We start from the raw sequence: 26,470 nt of genomic DNA, 5'->3' as shown, positions 1-26,470 counted from the left end.
CGAAGGGGGGCAGGAACAGATTGATCTGCATTTTAACAAATAAGATGGAACCTCTTTCACCACGAGCCTCCATGTCTCAGTCTTCATAGCGGGAAGGAACTTTATCTAGGGGTAACCCTCAGGAAAATGCATTTCAAAGGGGGACTGGACTATAAAAGTGAGGGGCAAAAACACCCCAGGTAGTCTCTCTCTCCCTCTTTTTTTTTTTCTCTCTCCCCACCCCCTCCGAAGAAGACAAAGGGACCAGCCTGTTGACTTTGGAAGGGATCGTGACATGAAAATTTGCTGGGAACATGTGGCAAGGATTTTACCTTGAACCAAGAGTAGCCTAAGTTTTAGCTACTAGAAAATGTTCTCTCTATTTCTCTTGTAACCATTTTTTACTTTAATACTTTGTACTTGTACTCACTTAAAATCTCTCTCTTTGTAGTTAAATGAATTTGTTTTGTTTTTGTTCAAAACTAATCCAGTGTTGTGTTCAAACTGAACTGTTTGGGTAACTCCAGTTAAAGGAGCAAACTGCTGGATATTGTCCCCTTACAGGGGCAATGGACCTCTAATATCTGAACTGCCCAGGAGAGGACTAGACTGTGCAGAACACAGATTTTGGGGACAATTTGGGACTGGGAGTGTGTTGGGATCACCCTGCAAGTAGTAACCAAGGCTGGTGGAAGCCAGAGTGTGACTGGAGTGTTGCTGACAGGCTGCTGTGGTCAGAGCTGTTGATCCAGAACTGCAGCTATACACAGACCCTCAGGCTGTTACCTACATGCTGTTAGGCTGTTTGTGAGTGGACTAGCTTGGGAGCTACACCAGCAAAGCATGTGAGACACCCAAGGTTGCAGGGCAGGTGGTGAGACAACCCCTCACTGGTCTGGATTGCACCCCACAATGACTCCTTCCCAGAGAATAGCAAGGATGCTTCTTGCACAGGATTTCATGGTGCTCTCCGGTATACTGCATGACAGAAAGGGACCATCCTGCATTAGCTGATTTAGCCATTTCTAAGATGTTAACAATCTTTAAGCCAATTGGTCATGTTCATTACTTACTGATCTCCTGAATTTCCAAACAGATTCATCAAACTTCTTGATCTTCTCCATGAGTTTGGCTTTAAAGTGGGACCCAATTTCATTAAGTTTATTCTGTGAAAATATGAAATATCAGGATTTTATGATTTAGGAACCACTTGTGCTGGGCCAAAATCATTAAGAGTCTAGTCAAACTCCAGCAGAGGCCCCTGGTGGTTCAACTTCCAGTGGGGAAACAAGCTGCACATTGCTCCAAAAGGGTGCAGCCTGGGCTAGAAAGGGGAACAGGAGAAATTTGCAGACTCCACAGCTCTCTGAAGACTCTCCTCCTTGCAGCACTCCTAGGGAGCCCTGGTGGGAGTTCAGAGTCTCGGGAACTGAACTAGGATTCAGTAAACCTGGGTTCTATTCCTGCTGGATGACATTGGGAAATTGCTTCCCTCTCCCCTTTGGTCTGTCTCTTCTATTTATACAATCAGCTCTTTGGGGGCAGGGTCTGTCTTTTACTATGTTTGTACCTAGCACAAAGAGCCCCCAGCTGAGATCAGGGCCCCTAAGTGCTATTGTGATACATATAATCTCCACCCCCTCCCCCAATGGATAGCACACAGGAGGCTGCAGCAGAAACCATACCCGCCCTCCACGGGCGTGAATCTTGCAATGCAAGAGGCCTTGCCATTGCAGTAAGGCATGTTTTCCATATCCCTGCCGAGTTTGGCCCACTATCTTCTTACAGTAACATTGTCACATATGTTCTATATTCTCCCTGTGGTCTGAGCACAGAGCTCCCATTGATCTCAGTAGGATTTTTATGCTGGGACAGTGTCCTTACTGTCTAGCTCTAGGTGGGTTGATCTTTTCAACTCCACTTTTTGCAAAACCCACCCAAATGCTGACTCATCCCAGATATAAAAATGGCAGCAAAATATACATTGTTATCAGGGGAGAATCCCAAACACCTCTAATGTGCCATGTTATTGGATACAATCCACAAATGAAACCCATCTGGAGGATGTTCCACTAATTTGATGAGGTTAAGACAGAGGTGGGCAAACTATGGCCCACGGGCCACATCCGGCCCGTGGGACCATCCTGCCCGGCCCCAGAGATCCTGGCCCAGGAGGCTAGCCCTGTCCCCTCCCCCGCTGCTTCCCTTCCCCCGCAGTCTCAGCTTGCTCGCTCCACCACTGGCGCAATGCTCTGGGTGGCGGGGCTGTGAGCTCCTGGGGCAGTGCAGCTGCAGAGCCTGGCCTGACCTGGTCTCTGTGCTGTGCGGTGGCGGCGGCGGCGCAGTCCGGCTCCAGCCACTGGTGCTCCAGGCAGCGTGGTAAGGGGGCACAGAGCAGGGAGAGTTGGATAAAGGGCAGGGGAGTTCGGGGTGGTGGTCAGGGGGCGGGGGTGTGGATAGGGGTCAGGGCGGACGGGGGGAACAGGGGGTTGAATGGGGTCAGGGGGAAGGGGTGTGGATAGGGGTCGGGGCGGGAACAGGGGGTTGAATGGGGGCAGGGGTCCCGGGGGAGGCAGTCAGGAAGGAGGGGGGGTTGGATGGGGCGGCAGGGGGAAGTCAGGGGCAGGGGTTCCAGAGAAAGTCAGGGGAAAGGGAGAAGGGATGGTTGGATGGGTTAGGGGTCCCAGGGGGGTCGTCAGGAATGAAAGGAGGGGTTGGATGGGGCAGCAGAGATCCAGGGGCGGTCAGGGGACAGGGAGCGGAGGTGTGTGGATGGGGCAGGGGTCCCGGGGGGGCCATCAGGGAACAGGGGGGGTTGGATGGGGCAGGAGTCCCTGGGGTGGGGCAGATAGGAGGTGGGGGCTGGGCCACGACCCCCTCCCCTAACCGGCCCTCCATACAATTTATGAAACCCGATGTGGCCCTCAGGCCAAAAAGTTTGCCCACTCCTGGGTTAAGAAAATATTCTGTAGCTCAAAATGCAGCACTACTATCAACTGCTGCTAAAGGCATCTCACCTCAACTTTAACTACTGGATCTCCACACCCATGAGCCACCAAACTCAAGCTCTGGTTAACAGCAGTTAGGGTCAATTGTCCAATTCTTTCTTGCCTTATGCCATTAACGCTGAGATAAGTATTAATGGTAGCCATCTGTTGTCCATCAGTACATGCAGTGAGCTCTATTCCTTCCTCCAAGTCCCCTGGGAGAGTAAAAGGAGATATACATTTGCACAGACAACATTGACAGGCATTGGTGTTTTAAAGCCAGCTTTATAATTAATTGAATAGAGTGGTATTTATGCAATAGCTATAGGGGTTATGTCCTTGCAGAGAGAAGCAAGGACTAACTAGGAGAAACGTCAAATCAGCTTCATTATTAGGGTTTCTCCTGTTGTGTAACTTGTATATATTTTATACTAAAAGCGTGTAGGCTTTTTGAAGCATTGGCTTAATATAATAAGGTGACATTCTTCTCTCAGATCTCCATAATGACTCTTGTGCTCTCCCTTTGACTTCCGCAGTCTTTCACTGCTGGAGACTTTAATTCAAATCCTGCGTAGGTCACAAATGAAAATGTGTTGGGCAGTCTAATCACTCATTATTAACCCTCCCCCAAAATGACTTTATGCAGTAGTTCCACACACTGAGCCATTTCTGTGCAAGAGAATCCCAAGAAGGGAGAACTGAGGTGTTGCATGGCTTTTGCAGGCATTTCTCACAGCCTCTACATGCACAGGTTCTGAGTCAAGCCATTGCTATCAACCCTTCATTTGCACATTAAATCCCATATAGGCAAGGGGAGGATCAGTCACTCAAGACAGCTTTTCAAGTACATCACCACCTATTCAAATCCAGACTTGGTTGGGAGTTATTCACAAGTGACTACCACCCAGCCTATATGAAATGAGTTGTTGGGCTCAGTATACAGGGTCCATATAGCGAAAAACTATCCTCATAATTGGCACCTTTGTTGATAGGCTCAACTCCTCAGATTGAATGGCAATGAAAACTGAACTGAGCTGGCACTCTTTCCTCTCCTGTGTGTGCAATGCAACTGGCTGTCAATCGCAGCTTATTTTTATCAATTGCAGCCCTTATATACTTACCCTTTACATATCCCATGTAATACTGATGACACTCCTTTCCTTTAGAAGCAGTTACTTTTACTTTCTCTTTTTGATCAATATTTCCCTCCATCAGGACTTGGCTTTGAACAGCTGAGGAAGTAGCAGTTCCTGTCAGGCCTAGCCAAATATCCTCAGATGCTTTTAGCTGCATTCATAAGAAGAAGAAAAAATACATTGATGCAGAGCCAAGGCAAATAATAAATGAAGCAACATTCAGTGATGATGTTGGAATGCCAATGGATTCTACATAAGACTAGATTGCAATGGAGATATTTTTCAATGCCTGTGCTTTACACACAAGAGATCCTGTGTTGAAAAGCTCAAGCAATAGGATTATTGACTTGAGACAGAACAATTTGATAGCAAAGTGGGTCAATCAATTACAGCATTGCACACGGTGCCAGGCATGTGGATAATCTTTTAATGGTAGCAATGAAAGAAACACTGATAATCAGTTACTTGCTATGCTGCCAGCTTGTGCCACTCATTCACAGTGCATGTGCTGGAGTATAAAGCCCATATGCATGAGTTGAGTTTCCCACTTTTAATATCTCTTCTTTTGATATAGTTCTTTTAGAAGAATGTCCAAATCATTAAAATATTTGAAGTGGTAGCTAATGTTGCATAAAATAACTATGGTTAGCTATCAGTGTTCCTCCCTAAACATGCTCAACAAACGTCAGGTGCTTTTCCCTTCCCCATGAGCGCCTCTATCTTACTTGCTATCTACAAGTTAAAAGCGAGAAAGAAAGGTGTTTGCCTGACTTATGATCATAGTATCAGGCAGTTCTCCATCTCTCTTGCAGAGACCAGTGTTGTTTTCTGGCAATGGACCCTTTGTTTGAGTCTAACATTTTGTTTCCCCATTAATAAAATATGCTTGTTTTGGCTAAGATCCTGTTTTATGCTTCACCAACTAGGGCAGTCACTTAAACTGCAGGTGCTGAATACAGTAGCAGGCTGTGGAGACCATTTAAAAAGTATAACATACACTCCAGTAGAGGTACACTTACTGCATTTGTCACCAAAATCTGCAGCTGTCAAGTCTTGGTACTTTTTTTTCTCTTGTGGTCACACTGCATCTGCAGTGCACACCAACACGGTAAAGGGGGTTGCTACCAAAATCAGGAAACAAAATCCTTTTTGATTTTAAGCCTGCATTTCCCCCCATTTTACTGTCTTGTTAGTCATTTACTGCACTCGCACAGATTGGAAGCTAGATGGCAGTATGCCTTCAACAGAGAAAAAGTGACACTGGGAGTGCTATAAAGCCCTTATTTTAAAAGACTTCACAGATGTCCGTGACCAGCATTAAACTCACTTCAAATTCCATCAAATATTTCTTCACTTTAGCTGTGCTGTTATTCTTTAAGGCTACTGTGAGCACCCCATCCTCTCTGCCATCACCAGTATGGTGGAGTCTGCCTTCTGACTGCAGGATGATATCTCCTCTGTTGAGCTGATGCCTTCCAGAGAGAATAATTACCTAAATATGGAAAATGTCACTATTTAGGCTTAGTTTTACTATGGAAATTAAGAAGAGTAAGAGAATCTGCAAGAGTTGCCACAGACCTTGGCATTCTCTCAGTCACTCAGCAAAATGATGAACCACACTTGTCATTTCAGAAACCAATGCCTCTTAAAACTTACAGCTCCCTCTTACTCTATTGTACCTCTAAATCTTTGTGATTTAACTACTGTACATTCAATGATCACTTATGTCTACAAGATTAGATGAATGGCTGAACTAAAATTGCACGTCTAATAAAACAAGTGAATTTCTTTCTGGTCTTGTACTGAACTACTGTAGCTGTCATTCTTGTAGATACTTTTTTATATATAAGCAGAAGATTTTTAAAGCAGGAGGATACATCAGATTTTAAAGTGACATGTTAAAGATAGGCCCAAACTTCAGAAATAAACCACCCCCAAACTTTGAAAAAGTTTTACTGGGACCAAGATGAGAACCCTAGTTTTAACTGGGCCCAAACCAGGGGTGAAAGTGAGCCGGTATGGGCCGGTACTCTGTACCGGTAAGAACCCGCACCGGCCCATACCCAGCCCACATTAAAGCGCTGCCACGGCAGCGCTTTGAAGTCCCTGCCCCTTTTGTCTCCCCTGTCGGCGGCTCTGCCGGTAGGGTCCGTACCAGCAGAGCCGCCGACAGGGGAGGCAAAAGGGGCAGGGACATTAAAGCGCTTTAAGGATGATCCTTTGCCGTGGCAGCACTTTAACGTTTCTGCTTTAACGTTAAAGCGCTGCCACGGCAAAGGACCCTGCAGTGCTTTAATGTCCCTGCCCCTTTTGCCCCCCACCCCCACAGCCTCCGACGGGTGGGGGGGGCAAAGGGAGCAGTTGCCCTGGGGCCGATTTAAAATTACCTGGGGCTCCGGACGCTGCTGCTGCGCTAGCCCTTTAAATCAACACGGGAGTCCCAGGGCCAGGGGGCCTGGAAGGCCTGGTTGGGGGATGCTGGCTCCCCAGCCCCGCCCCTTCTGCCTGAGGCCCCGCCCCTTCCACCTGAGCCCCCGCCCCTTCCAGGGCCCGGAGGGCCGCCCCGGCCCATACCGGTAAGTGTCCTGACTTACTTTCACCCCTGGACCAAACCTGCTGTGCTTGCCAACAAGGGAAGCAGCTGAGAAGAGACCAAATTTATTTTACAAATACAGACCTTAAGTATGCTGATGAATATTGTGACGCTTTTAATATCTACAGGGAGCTCTGGATTCTAAGCATGAAAACAGGACAGAACACAGAAAGATGACCAGTTTGTGTGTGTAAACTAAAAATGAACATCAAGCATGGGACCAAAGCTTGACCTCCAAATTCTACCACTAGCACCAGAGCCAGCAAAGGCTGGGAATGCTCTCAAGGCAATATAGCTAGGGATGAAGGAGAGCCTGATATATTGCTCTCTGGTGACCTCTCTGACCAACTACTGGAACTGCATAGACGAGCTTGGGAAAGGCGAGGGCCTTTGAGTGAGGGCATGGGAATGGAGTGACTGGCATTCTTAAGGGGGACTAGAGAATCTCTCCAAATGGGGCATACATAAAGTAATGAGAGTTTGGTGGTAACAACTCTTTTTCCCTATCCCAAAATGCCATTCAATTTTTATTTATATTTTGCTAAATTCTAGAAACAAATATCTGGTGGTAATTTTTGTGGAACGCTGAGGCTCCATGAAAATCAGTCATTTAACTGGCAAATACTTGTGAATTGCAGTAGCAGCAATATACTAATATCTGACTTACATTTGGAAGGTCACACAGTGCAAGACTCATGTAATTATCCAGCCAAGTTGAGAAGTCTGTTTCTATTTTACCCAGCATATGTTGCTTGCTGCACGAGGTCAGAAAAACATTTTCCAAAGTGGCTTCTAACTGAATTTTATCTGGATACAATGGTCTGTTTCTCTGTGTTAAACCAAGAAAATACTCTGTTAATGTAGCAATTGAATGAAAAATTATAGTTATCCAAAACAACAATTTTCTCCCACACATCAGGTTGCCAACTTCACTCCCCATCCCATGCTCATGGTTTGCTTCTGAACCAAAAGAAAGTCCAATATACATATATAGCCAGCTAACTGATGGTGTCAGTTCCATGTCTCACCCAACTTCTGTTACCCAAAGAGCCAAAGCTTCAACATAATCCAAAAATACAGTTCTTTCACTAGGAAGCATGTTGGTTTTTCAGCATAACTACTGGGCCCCAATGTATAGCATCACTACAGTATCATTGTATACTCAAGGCAAAAGTGATGCCCGTATTTTATTTTAATTGATTTATTCTTAGCTAGTCTACAAATCTCTCTATTTTTCCATGTGAAAATAAAGGAAATCCATAAATAGTGATAATTTACAAAATAATAAGAAAGGAACCTCCTTCAGCTCCATGGAAAATGCTTATAGACTGTGCTTCAAAATCCATTCTAGAGTTTTCACTGAGTTCTAAGGTGATTCATGTGAAATTCAAAAACTAAGGATAAACCCCGTCAACACAGAAATTGCTTCTGCAAAGTATACGATGAGTAAACAGATATAATAGCCTTTTGATACCTCATATGTCAAATTCTGTGAGATTTTTTTTCCATCCCAGTCCAGATCTAGATATTCAGTAAACAAGACTGTTGCTTGTTTTATAGACCCACATGCCTGAAGACTTCCTACAGTTAATACTTTCTGAAGCTGGAAGAGAGAAAAATGGAATATACATGTTAGTGCCTTTGCCTGTCTTATTTTTTTTTTCTGGAAAATTAGTTTGCAGTTATACAAAATGCATTTTATAAACTCTTAGAGAATTGCTATCGTGGCACGTGCACCAAAATAGAATCCATCCCGGTGCAGAGAGCTATCACAAGTGGAGCCTATGCACCATTTAAGTTCTGCTTTGTTCCTGTTGCAAAACTTAAGTGGTGTGTAGTCCTTGCCATGGTCATCAGCACAAGAGTGCGTTTCATCCCGAATGCACAAATTATTTTTAGGCTTGAAACAGAATTTGTCTGCACAACTGTGAGAACACTTTAGATGGGAAAGGAATACAGTAAAGATTCCCCAGAGGTTTTATTTTACCCTCCCTAAAGGTCTGCTAAGAAAAAGTCTCCTTCAAATACAATCAAAACTCAAGTTTTCATGACAACAGATGGGAAGCACTTTCAATTATCATAGCTGTTAAAGCTCAGAAAGTAAAATATGCCTACTCATATTGAACTCCAAATTCATACCTGACCCGAAGAAACTGCCACACAAGCATCCCAGAGGGTGATGTTGAACTTAGATTTATCTTCCAAAGTAATTTTGAAGTCAGCAGGCTGCCCACCATTCCAAGTGAGCTGTATCTAAAACCAGAAGAGATAGATTTCTACATTGATCCTGGGCTGCAGGACTAGAACTAATGGAACAGCCTGATAGAATCCTCCCAAAGATAATGTCCAGTGGAAACAACCATATTTGTTGCAATGACTACTATGGAAGGCCAGTATTTTCTATTCACAAAATGTTGAGGCATTTCTAAGTCTGTCCATGTTCCATGTCCTAGGCCTAGTCTACACTACGGGGTTAGGTCGAATTTAGCCACGTTAGGTCGATTTAAAAATGAATGCGTCCACACAACCAACCTCGTTCCGTCGACCTAAAGGGCTCTTAAAATGGACTTCTGTACTCCTCCCCGGTGAGGGGAGTAGTGCTAAAATTGACTTTGCTGGGTCGAATTTGGGATAGTGCGGACACAAATAGACGGTATTGGCCTCCGGGAGCTATCCCAGAGTGCTCCATTGTGACTGCTCTGGACAGCACTTTGAACTCCGATGCAATAGCCAGGTACAGGAAAAGCCCTGGGAACTTTTGAATTTCATTTCCTGTTTGGTCAGTGTGGCGAACTCAGCAGCACAGGTGACCATGCAGTCCCCCCAGAATCATAGAGCGTAGAATGTTTCTATGCTCCCCCTATCATCTGTCCCTGAAGTTATCGCAGATTAGAAGGCGAAAAAAAACGCACTCGCAATGACATGATTTCCGAGCTTATGCAGTCCTCCCGCACTGATCGGGCACAGCTTAATGCATGGAGACATTCAGTGGCAGAGGCCCAGAATTAAGTGAGCGTGAAGAGCGGAGGCAGGATGTGATGCTGAGGCTAATGGGGGAGCAAACGGACATGATGAAGCATCTGTTGGAGCTGCAGGAAAGCAAACAAGAGCACAGACGCCCGCTGCATCCACTGTATAACCACCTACCCTCCTCCCCATGTTCCATAGCCTCCTCACCCAGATGCCCAAGAACGCAGAGGGGGAGCCACTCCACTCCAGAGGATGGCCCAAGCAACAGAAGGCTGTCTTTAAACAGTTTGATTTTTAGTGTGGCTACAAATAAGGAATATGGCCTTGTCCTTCCCTCCTCCCTCACCCCACCCGGGATACCTTGTCCATTACCTCATTTTTTTTTTTAAATTAATAAAGAAAAAATGCATGGTTTCAAAACAAAAGTTACTTTATTTCGAAGGGGGGAGGGTGGTTGGCTTACAGGGAATTAAAATCAACAAAGGGGACGGGTTTACATCAAGGAGAAACACACACAACTATCACACCGAAGCCTGGCCAGTCATGAAACTGGTTTCACTGCTCTACAGCCAAAATGCTTCTGAAACAAATGTAGTCAAACTTTACTAATTCTGGGTCACTGAGAACGAAAATGATGCTTAAAATTGTTGATTGGCTCTAGTTTTCAAGATATGCTATTGGGTCAGTATATACGACCCTTGACTTGGGAATGGCGGAGGATAAGTGAGTTATAAAGGGAAGGTATCTCAATTTAAACCAGAAATGACTAAAATACATCTTTGACTGGATCTATGAATAAATCTATGACTGGGTTTGGACAGTACTTGCTTTTTAGGCAAAACAATGAATGATGCAATCTGAAGCTGGTATTGCGTCATACATGATATGAATTGCATCATGTTATTCCTAGAAGTCATGGATGATGCAATCATAACGAAGCTTACATCACTCTGCTGAACAAATTGCCCTATATCAGCTCTAGAAATCATACAGTGTCGTGCTCTCTTATTTGTCAGTGTTTGATTTTGCAAAGGGACACATTTCTGTTTAGCCACAGTGAGCAGAGATGCCTCGTACTTGTCTGAACAGTGCAGATAACTTCTACTATGTTTGTGGTGAAGTGACTTTTGCATCACAAAAGCACGGTATAACCACTATGGTTAAGAAAACCTATCACCTTTATTTTGGCTGCAAAATTGGAGATCAGGACAAGAGGTGGGCCCCACACATATGCTGCAAGACTTGTGCAACAAATCTTCGCCAGTGGTTGAACAGGAAAAGGAAATCTATGCCTTTTGCAGTGCCAATGATTTGGAAAGAGCCAACAGATCATATCAGCAATCATTACTTCTGCATGGTGCCTCCAGTTGGGAAAGGTGTGTCAAAGAAGAAAAAGTGGACTGTGCATTATCCAAATATTCCATCAGCTATACGCCCAGTACCCCACGGAGAAGGACTGCCGGTTCCTGATGCACCAGAATCATTCTCACTTGAGTCAGACGAGGAAGAGGAAGAGGATGAAACTTCTGGTCCTGAACCATCAATGTCACAGGACCCACATTTTCTCCCATCCTCCTCCTCTGAACCACACCTCATAACACAAGGTGAACTGAATGACCTTATCAGGGATTTGGAACTACCCAAGAGTAAGGCAGAGCTGTTGGGCTCCAGACTACAGCAGTGGAATCTCCTGGCACGTGATGTTAGGGTTTCCATGTTCCGTGACCGTCAAAAGGATCTTGTCCCATTCTTCTTCATGGAAGGTGATCTTGTAGCCTGCAACAACATCGATGGTGTGATGGCAGCCCTCAACATCGTTCACGATCCAGATGAGTGGAGACTGTTCATTGATTCATCGAAGACGAGTCTTAAAGCTGTTTTACTGCATAATGGCAATGTTTTGCCATCAATTCCAGTTGGTCATGCAGTCCATATGAAGGAAACCTATGACAACATGAAACAACTTTTGAGGTGCATAAACTATGACCAACATCAGTGGCAGCTTTGTGGCGATTTGAAGGTTGTTGCTCTCTTGCTTGGTCTGCAGACTGGATACACAAAGTACTGCTGTTTTCTCTGCGAATGGAATAGTCGTGCAAGAGATTCCCACTACATCAAGAAAGATTGGCCACTCCGACAGTCATTGGAGCCTGGGAGGAAAAGTGTTCAGCATCCACCACTTGTTGAATCAAGGAAGATTTTGTTACCACCCCTACACATCAAGCTGGGTCTGATGAAGAACTTTGTCAAGGCCATTGACAAAACACAAGCAGCTTTCAAGTACCTCCGTGGAAAATTTCCAAGGTTAAGTGAAGCTAAGATAAAGGAAGGTGTCTTTGTTGGTCCTCAGATTCGTGAACTTCTTCGAGATGATGCATTTGACCATGCACTGCGTGGCAAGGAAAAGACAGCATGGAAAGCCTTCCAGTTAGTGGCAATAAATTTTCTCGGAAACAACAAGGCAGACTACTACAGGTTGTTGGTGGAAAACCTCCTCAAGGCATACAAAAGCCTTGGTTGCAACATGTCACTAAAGATACATTTTTTGCACTCTCATCTAGATTTTTTTCCACCGAACTGCAGAGCAGTGAGCGACGAGCATGGCGAGCGATTTCACCAGGACATTGCAACAATGGAGAAACGCTATCAGGGCAAATGGAGCCCATCAATGCTTGCAGACTATTGCTGGACAGTGACAAGAGATGCTCCATTTAATGAATACAAGAGACAAGCCAAGAAGCGCCGAGTAGACACTGAATAGGACTAAACTATGTACATAATAGTTTTTTGCCTTTTGTTTCATAATAAATTTTATTTATATAACCCTTTTGCTGATTTTGAAAGTGTTACATAAACAGAACAGGTGAAATATTATCATGTAAAGCAACCATAAACACATGAAAAGACCTAGGTTTACAATTTATGATTAAAACTCTACTATCTACACAATATACATAGACATAAAATGTAAAAACTTAAATATCTTAGAAACAGTAGCCAATCAGTTGTTTTAATTGTCATATTTGAATTCAGCACATCAAAATACATAATAAATAGCACATTTTATCTCTGAAGCAGACGACTTCTCAAAAATTGTAGACCAGTGTTTTCAAAGCCTCTCTGATGCGCAGCGTGCCTTGCTGTGCTCTTCTAATCGCCCTGGTGTCTGGCTGCTCAAAATCAGATGCCAGGCGAATTGCCTCAACCTCCCACCCCGCCATAAACATCTCCCCCTTACTCTCACAGATATTATGGAGCACACAGCAAGCAGCAATAACAATGGGAATGCTGGTTGTGCTGAGGTCTGACCAACAGCACCAGCGAGCTTTTAAACGTCCAAAGGCACATTCTACCACCATTCTGCACTTGCTCAGCCTAGTTGAACTGCTCCTTACTACATCCAGACTTCATGAACGGATCCCCCGAGCTCGTCGCTGGGGAGCAGGAGAGCAGAGTTGCAGGGGAAGTGATGGAGCCGTACACCATGCCCTGGAGGTTGCTAGGAGCCGGGCAGGGAAGACATTCCCAGAACCCCCAGCTAAGCTACATGTTCGACGAGTACGGTTACCAGTCCTACTGCACCATCTGCTGCCAGCAGCATCCAGGATGACCAGTACGGATCCCCCAAGCTCGTCACTGGAGAGCAGGAGAGCAGAGTTGCAGCGGAAGTGGTGGATGACGAAGGTTAGCAGTCCTACTGCACCGTCTGCTGCGAAGGCAAGGACCTGCTGCTGTGTAGCAATGCCAGCTGCTGCAGGTGCCTCTGTGTCGAATGCTTGGAGGTCCGGGTACGGCAAGGTACCTCGGCCAAGGCAAAAGAGCAACAGCCCTGGAGCTGTTACATGTGTCAACCACAGAAGTGCTATGGGGTGTTACAGCGCTGACCGGACTGAAATGTACGGCTGCAAGACTTCTTCACCAGTGACAAAGGACAAGAATATGATGCACCTAAAATCTAAAAAGGCCCGCACATTTCCCAGAGTCACTACCCTTGATAACAGAACGTCAATGATTGCATTGGCTACTTGGATCACAGCAGCCCTCACAGTAGACTTACCCACAACAGCAGCGGTAATGGTGAGCTGAGCGGGCTCCATGCTTGCAGTGGTATGGTGTCTGCACAGGTAACCCAGGAAAAAAGGCGCGAAACGATTGTCTGCCATTGCTTTCACGGAGGGAGGGGCGACTGATGACGTACCCAAAACCACTCGCGACAATGTTTTTGCCCCATCGGGCATTGGGAGCTTCACCCAGAATTCCAATGGGCGACGTAGACTGCGTGAACTGTCGGATAGCTACCCACAGTGCACCGCTCCGTAAGTCGATGCTAGCCATGGTAGTGAGGATGCACTCCGCCGACTTAATGCGCTTAGTGTGGACATATGCAATCGACTGTATAAAATCGATTTCTAAAAATTGACTTCTATTAAAATCAACCTAATTTTGTAGTGTAGACATACCCCTAGAGAGTGTGAATGTTCTACTGAATTGCATGTTGTCAGGCCTCAAAAAACACCTTCTGCTCCTCTTGGCAAGTCCATAGGTAAACTGCACTTTTAGAATGAAGTCAATGAAAGTCTTTCTGTTGACTTCATTAGGAATTGGATTGGGCCCATAGTCCTTCCTCAGCAAAACTACCCTTGACATTAATAATTCCAGTGGGAGTTTTGCCTGTATAAGAACTGGACAAACAAGACTTAGCCCTAGACAAATACTGATCACTACAGATACAATCACTTCTGTATGAAAACAAGTTGAGCGCTCTCTGTTATCTGTGCAAGGATCGGAAAGAAATCCCAAGCCCCAGAGAGAGTACTGCGCAATTCATGTGGCTTATTATTGGGCATTATTATCAGCTTCAGGTGATAACTTACTGTGCAAATGCCCTGATACTGCAGTGCAAATGCTATGTCATGCATACATCTTTCAGATAGGTCATGTAATATTTTCCATTTTTCTTATTTTGGGGGATGATTTGCAAACTATTTTTTCCATTCCTAGCATAAGCACTTTGCAGACAAACCTGGCCAAAACGTATTTTAAATCCTTTTTCCTTTCATGCAACAGATTTCCTCATTGCTCCCTACCTTCTTTTTTGTGTGGGACTTTCATTTGGAGCCTAAAAACTGAAGTTCTGTCCGCGCTGTATATGCATTAAAGAACTCAGAGCAGTTTTTATAGGAATAGGGATTTATGTGGCCGTTCTAGGCCAAAATTCATTTGACCCCCCCACTGCTGTGCCCAACAAAGTACGATATGTACACTGGACATCAGTAAAATGTTATCAGTTCCCAAGAATTACATGCAAGGGTATCTGATAAAGCAGATATGTGTCTATACTTAGAAAAGGAAATAATCGAGGTATCTGTGACACTAGGACACAGCAATGTTTGGTAAATTACAGCTGTATAATGGTGACCACTGTGTACGACTCTGGAAATGAAGGATACAGTATAAATATATTATTATAGATATTATTTAATTTGCAGCACCTCTCATTATCGTACCTGCTGGTTGTACTTTCCACCTTTTCTTTCAGACAGGGAACTGACCTCCAGTTGCCTCAAGGTGAAATTAAATGGGTGCACGACAGTGGCTCGGTACTTTACATGCTCTTTTCCAAATTTCAGGGAAGATGAAACTAATACCTGGGCAACATCAACAAACAGAAGTGGCATGAGCAACAAAACTCCTTACACGCACTGAACTGGGATATCCAACATAAAGCTGGGTTTGTAGTTTTTACTCACATGAATGACATGCTGAGCACTAGAAGTCAATTTTAGAGCATTCTTACTATCTAAATCTCCTCTGTGGTTTCAGCAGGATGCAGCATTTCTCTTTACCAGTGCAGTAAGGCCATGATCCTGCAAAGACTTACGTATATGTAACACTAACAGACCCGGTCGTCGGCAGGCAGGATCAAACCGAGGACCTTTGGGGCTAAATACATGAGCCTCTACTGCATGAGCTAAAAGCCATGGCTGTTAGCTAAGACTGTAGAGCAGACTCATTAAATCTTTCTCTAAGTGGTCTCAGTGCCACTAGATGGGACAGAACACCACACCCAGGTGGTGTGTGGGTTACACACGCACTTAACTTTAAGCACTGCGAGCAGTTCCACTGGCTTCAAGAAGACTTCCCATGGCATGTGAAGTTTAAGTATATGCATAAGTTATGCAGAATTGGGGTCTAACTTGTGTAGTGTTATGCGAGAACTGTTTAACATCACACACCACACATGGAAATGGCAGCATACATTTCAGCAGTGGTTGAAGGGTTCCCTGTATATTCCTCTTCTACATTTCATTTGGGATTTTGGTGCTTGTACATTATTACTCTAAGGGAAGCTTGACTCTTTATTGAGGCAAATTCATTTTCCATTATGGTAATGAGTTTTATACTTTACTTTTCCCCTTCCCATCATTAAGAAAATAATATTCTTTGAAATATACCTGTCTTGAGTAACATTATGCCAGTGTAACAACTTGTTTAGTGCCTCAGTATGTTGGCAATTATACCTTTGATCCAAATTCAGAGTATACACAAATTGCTTTAAGTCAGAGCTTGAGATGAACTCAACTATTCACCCATGTTTTTATGTTATAACTGAGATGATTCTGATTAAATTATGGTCCTTTACTTTACCAATTATTTTTAAAGGCAGATTTGCTCCTTTATTTTAAAAACTGAAACTGGTTTACCTATTACAGTGTAAAATGTATTAGACATTTTATGCCAAACGTATCATTCTTATTGCTAATTAGGAGAAATCAAAGAAGAAAAGGCTGTAATTAAGTCATGGATGCTAAAAATGCCTGCCACTTGGGGTATTTATTGTCTAACTCCTGTTAGTACGAATCTGACCCACTTCATTGAAAGAAACAATCTCTTAATCCCTTACAACCACCTCCCCCACTTCAGTGGCTTCTCACCTAATTCAAAGACTTTCTCCATTCTACCTCTTTGACCCTATATCCATCCTCTGCCTCATCCTGGTCATTTGCTCCTCCAATCTTGGCCTGCATGTTATGAACAGCTGTTTTTTGCCCTTTAATTTTGGGTTGAAATTCCTACAGTCTTCCACTCTGGACCATTTCCATTTAGCCTTTGGTTGCCTCTCTTTGTAAAGCAGTTTGTAGGGTTGCTGTATGTAGGATGTTGCACACGATAAAAGGCATTGCATTTAAGTAGCCCCACTAAGAATAAGGACTGCTCCACATTCGTAGTTTTTCAAAGTTATCTTAATAAGTCTATAGTTTTTCTCCTTCTCAAATTCCTTGACTATCTTTCTGTCTCATTTAGTCTTTTCAAACACACTTGATATTCTACAAATCTCTGCTGTGCTGTGTGCTGTTTTACCTGGTCCTTGTTGTTCCAACCAATGGTGATGTCATCCTGATGATTGTGTGGTGAATGCTCCACATACAGGTTGACCTTGGAATGCCAGGGAAAAGGGATGGAGAGAGGATGGAAAAACTCCACTAAAAGAAAGAGTTCAAACAGATTAACTTCAGATTACCGTGCTGGTTTTCTGTTACTTTTAATTAGTGACAGGGCACATGACATAGCACCTCAAGAAGACAAGGACAACATTTGGCACTTAGCAAGAATATCTTTTTCTTATAAAATCATTTTTTGTGCCATGTGTTGATTTCTACTGAACCACAGAAGGTGGAAAAATTCTCTATTTACTAATAAATCAATCATGCAGTAATTAAAATGGTGACATCTGCTCAAAAGAAATTCCCATAGGGAACGCCAGGAAAGTTGTTATTTTCAGATGAAGAAATCTCAGCATCGGGGGGCTAGATGGTCTTTCTAGACAGATCCCTTAGGAAGGTGGGAGCGGTACAGGGCCACTGCCCTAGGGAGAACACCACAAAGCAATGTGCATAATGCCCCTGGGGCTCCTGGGCTGCCTTGGTGGAATGTAATTTACTACAAGCAGTTTCTGAAGGCGGCCATATGAAATAACCTAGCTTGCTTTACAGTCTCATCCCAAAGGATAGAAACAAAGGGCCCCAATCTTGAAGTCCTTATTCCTTGAATTCATTGGCAACTTTGCCTGAGCAAGATCTCTAGGATTGATCCCAAAATGTTTGAACCTATCTTGCATTAAAATATTTAGATAACCAGCTTGTGTGTCCTTCACTTTTAAGTTTCCTTTATTTTCTGCTATCAAGGCTTCCTAGAAATTTGAGAAACCTACCCTTAATGTCATGACCTCCAGATAACTTTGGGAAGAGTCCAGTATAAGTGCCTGTTACTTTTACCTCCTTGCAGTCCCACAGCACAATGTGTCTCAACAAATGAGTTCTGTTACTTTTTTGGTAAACCGTCATGAACACAAGCTGCCTTGGAAGAATTTTTAACTGAAAATAGAATGGGGGGGGGGAGGAATCCATTAAAAACCAGGGCTTCGGAGACAGAAAAATCTAAAATGTGTAATTTGGGATTGAATTCACTGGGGCCAGTGGTCATCTATTAAATAAATGTTTGTATGGTGTCAATTCAATCAGGGCCGGCTCTAGGTTTTTTGCCGCCCCCAGCAAAAAAAATTTGGCTGCCCCCCACTCCAGCCCTGGGCTCTTTCCCCCCCCCCCACCCACACCCCCTGCCACCCCAGCCCTGGGCTCTCCCCACCCCCACCTGCACCCTCCTTCCACCCCAGCCCTGGGTCACTGGTAACTCGTAACAATTTTCAGCTTGTGTGATTGGAGGATATCTGGATGCATAATATAAGACTGTCCTACATAAATGAGGAAAAGTTGATGTGCTTTTATTATTCTTTTGTTCCACTCTTTGTTTCTATGGGGAATTTGCCAATGCAATATCGCTGTCTTCCTTTTAAACAAATAAAACTAAAAAAAAATGGCAATGGCTGTTGAAAATAGCAATTCCAGTCCTAATAACCACTGGGAAGCATTTCTTGCTCAATTTTATCCTACTTTTTCTACAGTGGATCAGTACATTTGATTTGGGAGAAATGAAGTAACAGCTGCCCAAATTGAGCTTGAGCACTCCTGAATTTTGAGGTGTTCAAATCTGGAAGGCAGGTGCTAGATTCCCTTTCTGAATATTAGCTAAATCTGGAAAGGAAAAGTCAATTTCTGCTTCCATGGCTCAGAAGTGGAAATCCTCCTATGTGCCTGGTACTGTATCTAAAGCTGCCCAGATCCTCTAGTAGAGCCTCCCCTCCCTTAATTTTCATTTTAAATTCTAGTGGGATCCACGTACCTCCCTTGCTAGGCTTCAGATAGAGAGGGGCACTGTCCATTTAGTCCACCCAATTCCTTCTTTGGGGGCTGCAAGGTGAGGTCACACCAGTATCCCTAATCCAGTCTGGGGAAGTCTTCTGAAGGGGATATCTGGGCCAAAGCCTACTCCTTGGGCATACTACTAGGGTTATCATACGTCCGTATTTTCACGGACATGTCCGGCTTTTTCGGTTTGAAATGGCCGTCCAGGAGGAATTTGTAAAACTCTCAAAAGGTTCGGGATTTCCCTCCCAATGCAGAGCGTGGTGCGGCTGACAGGGAGGCTCGGCCAGATTGAGCCGCTCGCATGGGACCTCCAGCAGCCAGAGCCCCTCCCCTGCTCCCCCCCTCCCCTGCAGCCTCAGCGCGCCACGCCGGCAGCACTCTGGGGGGGGGAGGCTGCGCTCCGCAGGGGAGCGCAGCAGCGTGTCGGGCTCCATGAGGAGCCAGACACGCTGGTCTGAGCGGCACAGTAAGGGGGATGGGGGGTTGGAGAAGGGGGAGAAGGTCCCGGGGGGAGTCAAGGGACAGGGAGCTGGGGGGGGGGGTTACATGGGTCGGGGGTTCTGGGGAGGCCTGTCAGGGGGCGGGGGTGTGGAGAGGGGTCAGGGCAGTCAAGGGACAGGGAGCAGAAGGGGTTGGATGGGTCGGGGATTCCGGGGGTGGGGCCCTGTCAGAGGCAGGGGTATGGAGAGGGGTCGGGGCAGTCAGGGGACAGGGAGCGGGGGGGTTGGATGGGGCGGAGGTTCAGGGAGGCAGTCGGGGCAGGGAGCAGTGGGGATTAGATGGGTCAGGGGTTCTGGGGTGCCAGTCAGGGGACAGGCAGTGGTTGGATAGGCGTGGGAGTCCTGGGGGTCTGTCAGGGGGCGGGGGTGTGGATAGGGGCCAGGGCAGTCAGGGGATAGGTAGGGGGTGGAGTCCTAGGGGGGCAGTTAGGGTGGGGTCTCAGGAGGGGACAGTCGGGGACAAGGAGAAAGGAAGCTTAGATGGGGGTGGGGTTCCGGGGGGCAGTTAGGGGCAGGCGTCCCGGGAAGGGGCGATCAGGGGACAAGAAGCAGGGGGGCTTAGACCGTGAGCCCGGTCAATAGGGGCAACCCCTACCAAGATCTGAGCCTTTTCTCACACGCCCGTTAGAGCTCGACATTATGCTGTTTGGGACCCCTCTTCAAGGAAAGCCTCTGGATTGCAAGTCCAACCGCTACCTCCTCGTGGTGAGAGTCGGTAACTGGCTTGGATAGCCAGGCGGATTGCGGAGGACGAACCCACATCCCACATTCAGTGGGGTGTGGGACGGGGTTGGGCAGCCTCATATGGTGCCACATGGATGCCCCCCTGGTAAGGGTAGCCTCCCCCAGGTACGGGTTGACTCCCCCTGGTAAGGGTTAGATTCCCCCTGGTAAGGGTAGTCTCCCCCAGGCACGGGTTAGTTTCCCCCTGGAAAGGGTTAGTTTCCCCCTGAGAAGGGTAAATCTTTTAGCTATGGAAAAAAGTAATTTATATTTTTATACCGGATTGGCGCTGGACCGGGTTAATAACGCCCCCGCTGTTGGCTTTGATGCCCCGGCTGACAGTGTTAAATATATTAGGGGTGTGATTAGGGTCGCTGGACCAATGGATAAAATGGTGTGGACTATAATGAAGTCTCATGAGCATGAGAGTGAGAATCAAGTCCTCCCAGTGGAGCATGGAGAGGAGGTAGAGGAGACTGTTTGTGATGATCATGGTGAGGAGATTTTATCTATCTTACCGATGGTTTTTACAAGGGACACTTTTAATGATTTAACTATGGAAAGTTTTAATCCAGATTTTAAGTATTTAAGTACATTTGATGATCCATATGTTAGTGAATCGGGATATCTTAATGCTCATTTAGTTAATGGGTCTAGTTTATTAAATAGTTTTAGACCAAGTACTGATTTTAATAGGGATCGTAATAAGGATCTTAACAGTACTGGTAGTAATATAAATATATTAGAAATTAGTTCGTGGAAGGATGGGGTTTTTTATTTAGAGTATCCCGTTAATTGTCCAATATGTCCCCAGATATTACCAACATTTGGTAAATGGGCCAAACACATTAATGTGGTTCATAAAAGTAAAGCCATACGAGTTGTATGTAGTAAATGTGGAAAATCTTCTCAATATCATAATATAGCTTGCCACTACCCCAAGTGCATACCCAAGAAGGAGGATACCCCAATGAAGAGCCATACGTGCTCGGTCTGTGGGCTTGGTTTTCATACTAGATCTGGATTGAGCCAACACTGTAGACATAGACACCCTGCTGTGAGGAATGAGCAAAGAAAAGAAGATATGGCTGCTAAAAGTAAGATCAAAGAGGGATCGACTAGATCTCGTATATGGACCAAAGATGAGGTTGCGCAGCTTATACAGTTGGAAAGGAAATATATTGGGAAAAGGAATATAAATAAATGTATTGAGAGCGAGATGAGGACCAAAACGAATAAACAAATATCAGATAAAAGACGAGAATTAGCAAAGAAGAAGTTAGTGGTAACAGGAGATAGGGAGGAAGTGACTGAGGTAGAGGACATTAGAGTAAATATATTAGAAATTCCGCCCCCAAGAGAGAGGATTTTCCCACTAAAAGGACATCCAGAGGTGGATTTAGTGGAGAAAATATGTAAACGGGGAAAACAAAGTAGGGAGGGAAGAGAAATAATAAATAGTTTAGGGGAAATTGAAGGATTATTAAAGGAGGATTTAACAAAAGCTCTCGGATGGGCAATGTTGGAAAAATTATGTTATTCATTAGTAGAGGGAAAGGACCCTAGAAATGAAAGTCAAATAGAGTTGAGGAATAAAGGAAAAGGGAAGATGAGAAAGGAGGGGAGAAGGAAGCAATTTAATGCAATTAGGAGATATGCTACAAAGAAAGCTAAGTATAAATTCTATCAACAATTATTTGATAAGGATAGAAGAAGATTGACTCGCATTATAATGGGAGAGCCAGATAAGGCTAAGTGTGCTATCCCTATGAAAGAAATTGAGGAATACTATGTGAATATTTTGGGAACAATTGGACATGGTAATATGATAGGGTGGCCATCATCCACAGAGAATGCGGATAATGATATATTAATGAGTCCGATCTCTGTGGATGAGATTAGAATAGCTTTAAGAGAAATAAGAAAAGATAGTGCTCCTGGCCCAGATAAAGTAAAAGTGAGCAATTTGTGGGATGTTTTTAATTTAGACTCCTTAATACTTACAAAAATTTTTAATATATGGTTTCTAAATGGACAGGTACCAGATGAATTTAAGAAAAATAGAACGATTTTAATACCAAAGACACAAGATGAGGAGGAAATGAAGAAGTTAACATCTTGGAGACCATTGACAATTGGGTCAGTTTGGATTAGAATCTATACCAAAATATTAGCAAAAAGACTGGTGGAAACAGTTAAGATATGTAGTAGACAAAAAGGGTTTATATCCGCCCCTGGGTGTGAGGAAAATATTGCTATATTAGATAATTTGATTAAAGGGGCTAAACGAAATGGGAATGAAATTGCAATAGTGTTCGTAGATCTGGCTAAAGCTTTTGATTCTGTGGGACACGGACATATAATAGCCGGGTTGAGAAGATTTGGTATAGATGAACATTTTATAGATATTATTAGGGACCTTTTTGATAATTGCACAACTAGGGTATGGGTGGGTGATGAAGTTACTGAGTCTATTTTAATTAGGAGGGGGGTCAAGCAGGGTGACCCGTTGTCCCCAATTTTGTTTAATATTGCTATGGATCCCCTTTTAACTAGATTAGAAGTAGAAGGAAGTGGTTTTTATGTTAAGGGCAATGGTGTCACGTCATTGGCTTTTGCTGATGATGTGGCAATTTTAAGTAGCTCATATAAAGGAATGATTAAAAATTTGGGTATCTTAGAGGAGTTTTGTAAAAATACTAATCTCTCTGTTAATGTGAAGAAAACGAAAGGCTTTCATATTTTAACTAAACATAAAACCTATGTAGTTAATCCTAAGGATAATTGGCAGATAGGGTCAGAGGAGATTGAATATGTTCAACCAGGGGATTTTGAAAAATATTTAGGAGCTAGAATAGATCCCTGGATAGGTGTAGGGGGACCGGTACTTAAAGAAAAATTGAAAGATTGGAGTGAGAATTTAATTAAGGCCCCATTAAAACCGGCCCAAAAAATATTAATTTTACAGACATATATTTTACCGAAGCTATTTTATAATCTTCTTTTAATAGAACCCCCTTTTAATCTTTTAGACGATCTTGATGTGTTAGTTAGAAAAATAGTTAAAGAGATTTTACATTTACCTCAGTGTACCACAGATGGGATATTTTATTCTAGAGGTAGGGATGGTGGTTTAGCTCTCACTAAGTTTAGTGTTCAAATCCCAAATATGTTAATTCGTAAATGGAGGAGACATATTGTCTCGAGAGATGATTGGATGGACCTATCTTATCTATATGCAGGAGAAAATCTTGTGGATAAAATATTGTCATTTAGTGCAGTAACATCTCATCCCAAGAAATGGAGGGAAGAGAAATTTTTAAGATGGTCGGAACTGAGATGTCAGGGAATAGGGATAAAATATTTTAAAAATGATTTAATTAGTAATTCGATTTTTAGAAACTCTAGTAAAGTTAAATCGTCAGCGTATATCGCAGCATTGCAGCTTAGGGCAAATATTTATCCTACTAGGGAGACATTAGCAAGAGGAAGAGGAGGTATGAATGCTCTTTGTAGATGGTGCGGTAAAGTGCGGGAGACTGTTCCCCATATCTCAGGACAATGTTATAAGACTAAGAATGCTAGGATAAAAAGGCATAATAGAGTAGTGTCTGCAGTTGTAGATAAGGTTGGTAAATTAGGGTGGAAGGCAATGATAGAGCCCCATTTGAGAAATAGTAAGGGTGAGTTAAGAAAGCCGGATATTATATTTATAAAAGGAGATACAGCAGTGGTGGTTGATGTTACAGTGCGATGGGAGGATAATGCCGGAAGTTTGGAACAAGCCCACAGTGAGAAGGTGGCTTATTATCTTGAGTTAGAGGAAGAAATTAAAAACTTAACGGGAGGTAAAAATATTCACTTCTTTGGTTTTGTGCTTGGGGCGCGTGGCAAGTGGAGTGAAGGTAATAATGATTTGTTACAATTATTGGGAATGGACAGAAGTAAAAATTTTAAGGAGAGTATATGTAGACTTGTTTTATATTCCACTATTGGTATGATGGCTATATTCAGTGACAGGTAAAGATCCCGGAGTTTCCATTCCGTGTATCTTGCCAAAACTAAATTTTAGCTATTTTGGTTTCCATGCTCTAAATTTTCAAATTTTTAATATTGTTTTGAACATTAATTTATTTAGTGTTATTTAATATCTGTCCTTCAATAGAATGGTTTTAATTATATAATAAATACTTATTAATGGATGAAATTCCAATTTAAATTATTAGTTTATTTAATTACTGGATGTGGATGCGGACTGGCCGCGTATAATAACCAGGAAAGGGCAGGTAGTCACGCCTGTACATAAATAGGGGGTAGGGTCCTGGGGGGTGGTTAGGGGCAGGGGTCCCTGGAGGGGGTGATCAGGGGACAAGGAGAAGGGGGGGTTGAATGGGTTGGGGTTTCTGTGGGGGGCAGTCAGGGGGTGGGAATTGGGAGGGAGTGGATGGGGGCAGGGCGGGGCTACCCCCCGTGAAGTGTCCTCTTTTTTGAATGTTAAACTATGGTATCCCTACCCTTCACAGTGCAGCTCTCCATTCACAGCAGGCTGCAGCATGAGGTCTCAGCTACCTCCCTCCCTCCCCCTCCCTTTCCTGTTGATAGCGGCCAAGGGAATGCTGGGAAATGTAGTTCTTTCCCTGCTCCAGGGCTGGCTCTATAGGCAGGGAGCTAACCAAGGAACTACAGGGTTCTCAGCTCCCATGCTGGATCCCTGCCGCCCCTGCAAATGGGCCGCCCCAAGCACCTGCTTGCTTTGCTGGTGCCTAGAGCCGCCCCTGAATTCAATGGAACCCTGATCCCTCACTGAGGCTTTTATTTACTACCATTATATAAATGACAGTGCATGTCTGCTGTCAAATATCCTACTCTCTCTACTGTAACCAAACATACACAGTAAAGTACTGTAACCTCTTTACAATATCTGTTTTCGTACACTTATTGCATACTCTGCCATCTCTAGCTGCCCACACATATTAGACCAGGGTACTCTCTCTATTGCACCACAATGTCACCATTTAAAAAAAAAAAATCCAGCGTTTGCACAAGCAGTTACTACAAACAGTGGTATAAGAAGTTTTCACAGTTTTCTTCTCTACTTAGACTAGGAAGTATGTGTGGTAACTGTGTAGCAAGAGTTGGCCAATATTCAATTTTAAATATATTACAACATTTTCTCTACAGCATGTATTTGTATATAGTGTGTACTGTCTATATGCATGTGCAGACAAACCCCAAACCAAACAGTGGTTACATTGTTGGACACTAAACTAAACTAACCGTGATCCGTAGAATACTACAGGCCCGCTCCTGCTGCTAATGTAGTTGATAGCAAAACTCCTAATGGCTCCAACAGGGTTAATCCTGAGCATGAACACAAAATGACAGTGGCTATTTAGCTGATGGTACCAACCTGGGGCATTGTGTGCATCATTTCAATGACTTTTCTGTAGCTGGTCCCAGTGAAAGTTAACTTAGTTGTAAGATGGAAATCCTTTTTTTCCATCCTGATAGAGAACCCACCTTCTGCTTCCCTCATGGAGTAATTTACCTACAGGAATTGCAGTTAAAGTGAAAGAGAAAACTGACTTAATTAGATTCAGACTCTTGTTTCTGTGGCAGAGTATGTTGCATGGAAAGGTGGATGTGATTTGTCATTTTCTTTCTTACATTCATATCGTAGCATGAAAGGTTACAAAACAAACTCTGTTCTCAATGCTATGCATATGTAAGGCTGTGTGTCTGTCACGGAGGTCACAGATTCCGTGACTTTCCATGATCTCCGTGATTTCTGCAGTGACCGGTGTTGGCTCAGGGGCTGCTCGAGTCGGGAAGCCCCTGGGCCAGCAGCAGCAGTTTGGGTGTGTAGGAGGGGGCTCAAGACTACGGGCGGGGGTGCGGGATGCTTACCTCGGGGTGGGGGGGCTCCCTGGCTCCCACCAGCACGTCCCTGCAGCTCCTAGGGGGATGGTGCAGAGGGCTCCGCACACTGCCAGCGGCTGCAGGTGCCACCCCTGCAGCTCCCATTGGCTGCAGTTCCCGGCCAATGGGAGCTGCGGAGCCCGCGCTTGTGGCAGGAGCAGCGTGCAGAGCCCCCTTGGCCACCCCTCCCCCTAAGAGCTGCAGGGACATGCGTAACCGGGTAGGGAGCCTGCCAGCCCTGCCAACTCTTCCCCCACCCCAGCACCAGCAGGGATCCCAGGCTGTGCGCCACCTGCCTTCCTCCCCCCCCAGCCTCCCACCTCTTGCCCCAGCACCAGCTGGGGGTCCCGGGCCTCCCCCCCCCCCCCGCACCTGCAGCGCCCCTGGACCTCCCCAC

The 26,470-nt window shown here is 44.4% G+C and overlaps 1 protein-coding gene across 1 annotated transcript in view; it reads right to left on the bottom strand.

The window, feature by feature from the left end:
• Positions 1-26,470, bottom strand: part of LOC135884578 (uncharacterized) — a 189,678-nt gene that overhangs the window by 16,382 nt on the left and 146,826 nt on the right. The window contains exons 54-63 of the mRNA XM_065412000.1: positions 17,878-18,040; positions 17,028-17,149; positions 15,173-15,313; positions 8,835-8,948; positions 8,170-8,298; positions 7,363-7,524; positions 5,430-5,594; positions 4,088-4,253; positions 2,997-3,181; positions 1,053-1,145 (exon numbers count right to left, since the gene is read on the bottom strand). Coding sequence (XP_065268072.1) covers positions 1,053-1,145; positions 2,997-3,181; positions 4,088-4,253; positions 5,430-5,594; positions 7,363-7,524; positions 8,170-8,298; positions 8,835-8,948; positions 15,173-15,313; positions 17,028-17,149; positions 17,878-18,040 — 1,440 coding nt within the window. The remainder of the gene's footprint in view (positions 1-1,052; positions 1,146-2,996; positions 3,182-4,087; positions 4,254-5,429; positions 5,595-7,362; positions 7,525-8,169; positions 8,299-8,834; positions 8,949-15,172; positions 15,314-17,027; positions 17,150-17,877; positions 18,041-26,470) is intronic.

This window comes from Emys orbicularis, chromosome 10 (assembly GCF_028017835.1).
Source record: "Emys orbicularis isolate rEmyOrb1 chromosome 10, rEmyOrb1.hap1, whole genome shotgun sequence".
Classification (NCBI taxonomy): Eukaryota; Metazoa; Chordata; order Testudines; family Emydidae; genus Emys; species Emys orbicularis.
Note: the sequence above shows the minus strand (reverse complement) of the source record. Positions and strands in the feature narration are given on the sequence as shown.